Source organism: Cyprinodon variegatus, unplaced genomic scaffold (genome assembly GCF_000732505.1).
Source record: "Cyprinodon variegatus isolate N-32 unplaced genomic scaffold, C_variegatus-1.0 Scaffold1422, whole genome shotgun sequence".
In the NCBI taxonomy this organism is placed as follows: Eukaryota; Metazoa; Chordata; class Actinopteri; order Cyprinodontiformes; family Cyprinodontidae; genus Cyprinodon; species Cyprinodon variegatus.
Window position 1 is genome coordinate 7,810 of NW_015151875.1, and position 3,150 is coordinate 10,959.

The 3,150-nt window shown below is 37.2% G+C and overlaps 1 protein-coding gene across 3 annotated transcripts in view; it reads left to right on the plus strand.

Moving 5' to 3' along the window:
* Nucleotides 1-604: 604 nt before the first annotated feature.
* LOC107103326 overlaps nt 605-3,150 on the plus strand; it is a 4,986-nt gene continuing 2,440 nt past the window's right edge. The window contains exons 1-2 of one of the 3 annotated variants that reach the window (XM_015402987.1): nt 605-733; nt 1,422-2,223. In XM_015402987.1, the coding sequence (XP_015258473.1) occupies nt 1,431-2,223 (793 nt within the window). In that variant the 5' untranslated portion in view covers nt 605-733; nt 1,422-1,430. The remainder of the gene's footprint in view (nt 734-1,421; nt 2,224-3,150) is intronic. The other 2 variants (XM_015402988.1, XM_015402990.1) reach the window with 2 other exon arrangements.

A 3,150-nucleotide genomic window follows, 5' to 3' on the forward strand; every position in this document is an offset into this window, starting at 1 on the left:
ACTCTTAGGTCAGATAATTTACCAAGTAAACAAGCTAAACAACTAAAAACAAATAAATGAGTAATAGGTAACAGCCTTGTTATGATACTTGCATAAGTCTTTGGTTTGTTGATTATTTTCCACAATTTCTTACTTTTCTCAACATCTGCTATGCAGCAGTCAATGGTCAGTGTGTAGTGTGCTGTCAACATAAAATAATACATATAAAATAACATGCTACATGATAACTCAAAGTATATAAAACTTTCGATGATATATGGGACAGGCCATATAATCTCTCCACCAGCTCTTGTAAAAGAGGAACTTAATTTTACACTACCTGTACAAAGCCTTCACACCTTTTACTGAAAATGGATGTTTAAAATTCTTTAAGACAGTTAAGCACAAACTGAACTAACAACATTCCAGAAAACAAAGACAAAAACATATTCATGCTCCCAAAGTGTACATTTTACAATTACTACATTTATCTGAAGTCTGACACACTAACTAAATGTAAATATATCAAGCTTGCAAATGTCGGCAGCCTTGACCAATGGTATAGCAACTTCCTACAAACAGATGAGGAAGATTTTTTTTTTTTCTTTAGAGTCGGTCCAACCCACCATCACCAAATATGTTTTGTTCCTTTACATGTTTTCCAGGAAACAAAGCTCTTTTCAGACCATAGCTTAGTCTCACGTACACAGACTGACACAAATCAGCCACCTGGCAGCATCTGACTAATAAGCAGGTAAGCCATTTTAACACCTGACTTAAAGAGGCAGATTTAGTTTCTAATTCTACATACAAATGTTTGGAACCTCGATATTTGTATTTATTAACTGCTACTATACATTTCTTCTTTCAAAAGTTCATAATCAATTTCACAAATTACACTTCATCCCATTGAAAATTGTTCAAGGAAATATTTAGGATTTACTTTACAGGTGTCATTCATTAAGTTGTGTTAGACTTGGAGAACAAGTTTGAATATTAATCTAAGTATCTTATCAGGGCCTAACTTGTAGATGCAGGAAAGAAAACATGTTGAAATTATTGAGCGTTAATGACATCAAACATATTTTCTTTTTTTACAGTCAGGTTTTTTTTTCTGATCCAAATAGTTTTTCTTTCTCTTTGAAGCATATCTACATAAATCCAAATATTAAGATATAAAAAAAATGATGAAAAAAGGAATTCCACAAGTTCAAAGCCTGTATTTTAGACTATATCAGTCATACAGAACAAGCTAAACCAGTTTGTTGTTTTTAAGTCTTGTGCCTACGGTATAGCTTAAAAAGGTGTGGTATTTCACGATGAAACCAATTAACTGACATGTAACTGCTCTAGGTCAGTTACTGGAAGATGCATAGGAACCACAAATGGAGAAATAACACGCAGTAAGAAATACCAATAACACATCTGAATTGTCTTGACAGGAACTGAAGATGCCAAGAAAAATGCCCAGTTTCTGTGCAGCTCTGCTCCTAACTCTCCTAACCTCAGCGTACGCAGTACGAGAAACTCTCAACTCCATCAACGATGTTAAAAAATCTGTTCCTCAGCCCACCAACATCTTAGAGCTACTACACTGGTTTGCCAATACAGTTAACATCGACAATCGTGGTACCATCCAGGTCACCTTTGACCCAGATTTCGATTTTGGTTCTCATCATTACGGCAATTTCGATAACATGTTGGAGCGACCTTCTCGGGGGTACAAATACTACACATTTGGTAACGTTCATAAAGACTTATTAGGAGGGCTCCCCTCTTATGTAACTAATGCCATGTTTGGAACCATTGGATGGAACAGAGGTCGGATCATTTTTAGTGCCACTGGAGGGAACGGGGTATGGAATATAGATCAAGTCTACATCACACAGCATCATGGCATTTCTGCACAAAATGGCACCAGCTATAACCCAGCCTACACATTTGAGATCACCACCGACCTTTTACGACAATTCAGAGGACGGTCAATTTCGGAAATCCAACAAAGCATCACATTATCCCCGAGAAACAACTTTAGGAATGCATCTACTATTCTAAAAGATCAATCCTTCACTAATTCACTTCAGTCAAGAACAACTGATCGAACGTTCTACAGCGCTAATGAGAACAACTACGTACCTCCGCCTCATTTAAGAACAACTCATCAAACCTTCTACTCCACTAATGAGAACAACTACATACCTCCGCCTCATTCAAGAACAACTCATCAAACCTTCTACTCCACTANAAAATGGCACCAGCTATAACCCAGCCTACACATTTGAGATCACCACCAACCTGTTACGACAATTCAGAGGACGGTCAATTTCGGAAATCCAACAAGGCATCACATCATCCCCAAGAAACAACTTCCGTTATGCATCTGCTGTTCTACAAGGACAACATAACAGAGTTGTTCCTCAGGCATTAATTAGTAGTCGTTCGTTCAACAGCACTAATAGGAACAACTACGTACCTCAACCTCACTCAAGAACAACCAATGAAAATGATTGGGGAACATTTTGTATTTTCTTGGCAATTCTTTTTATTCTAGCCATGATATTTCTAGGTAATGCAGTTAGCAAATAATATGTGCAGCCATGTTCCCAGACACTGTACAAAGAAAACATATAAAAATGGTGCTTTTAAATAGTCGGGGTTAAAACAGTCAAAGTGTGAACAAAATATGGGAACCAATATGTGTGTTTATTAGGGGTGGAACAGTTCACAAAATCCACGGTTCGGTTCGGTTCACGGTTTCATGGTCACGGTTTTCGGTTCGGTTCGGTATATGTTTATTGTTACACCGAAAAATAAAAAAATAAATAAAAAATATAAAAATTAATGAAAACATCAAAATTAATTAAATTTATGGAAAAAAAAAAATTAATGAATTATAATTATTTTTAATGATCCGCGGAAACCCTGGATCATTTCCGCATGTTTTGCTGCTTTGAATTTAATCATCTCGCGCATGCCCTCCATGATCTCCAAGGAACTCAGAGCAGAGCGTACGGGAGCAACAGCGGAGCCTGTAGGCTTTGCTTTGCGCAGACGGTCTGGTGAAAGTTGTGGATAAAAGTGCTGACAGAGTATGTGGGATTTCGGGGTTAGCCTAACATGTTGGTGATGTTGCTGTTAGCATAAACAAAACGTGTTGCACAATGCTTGCAC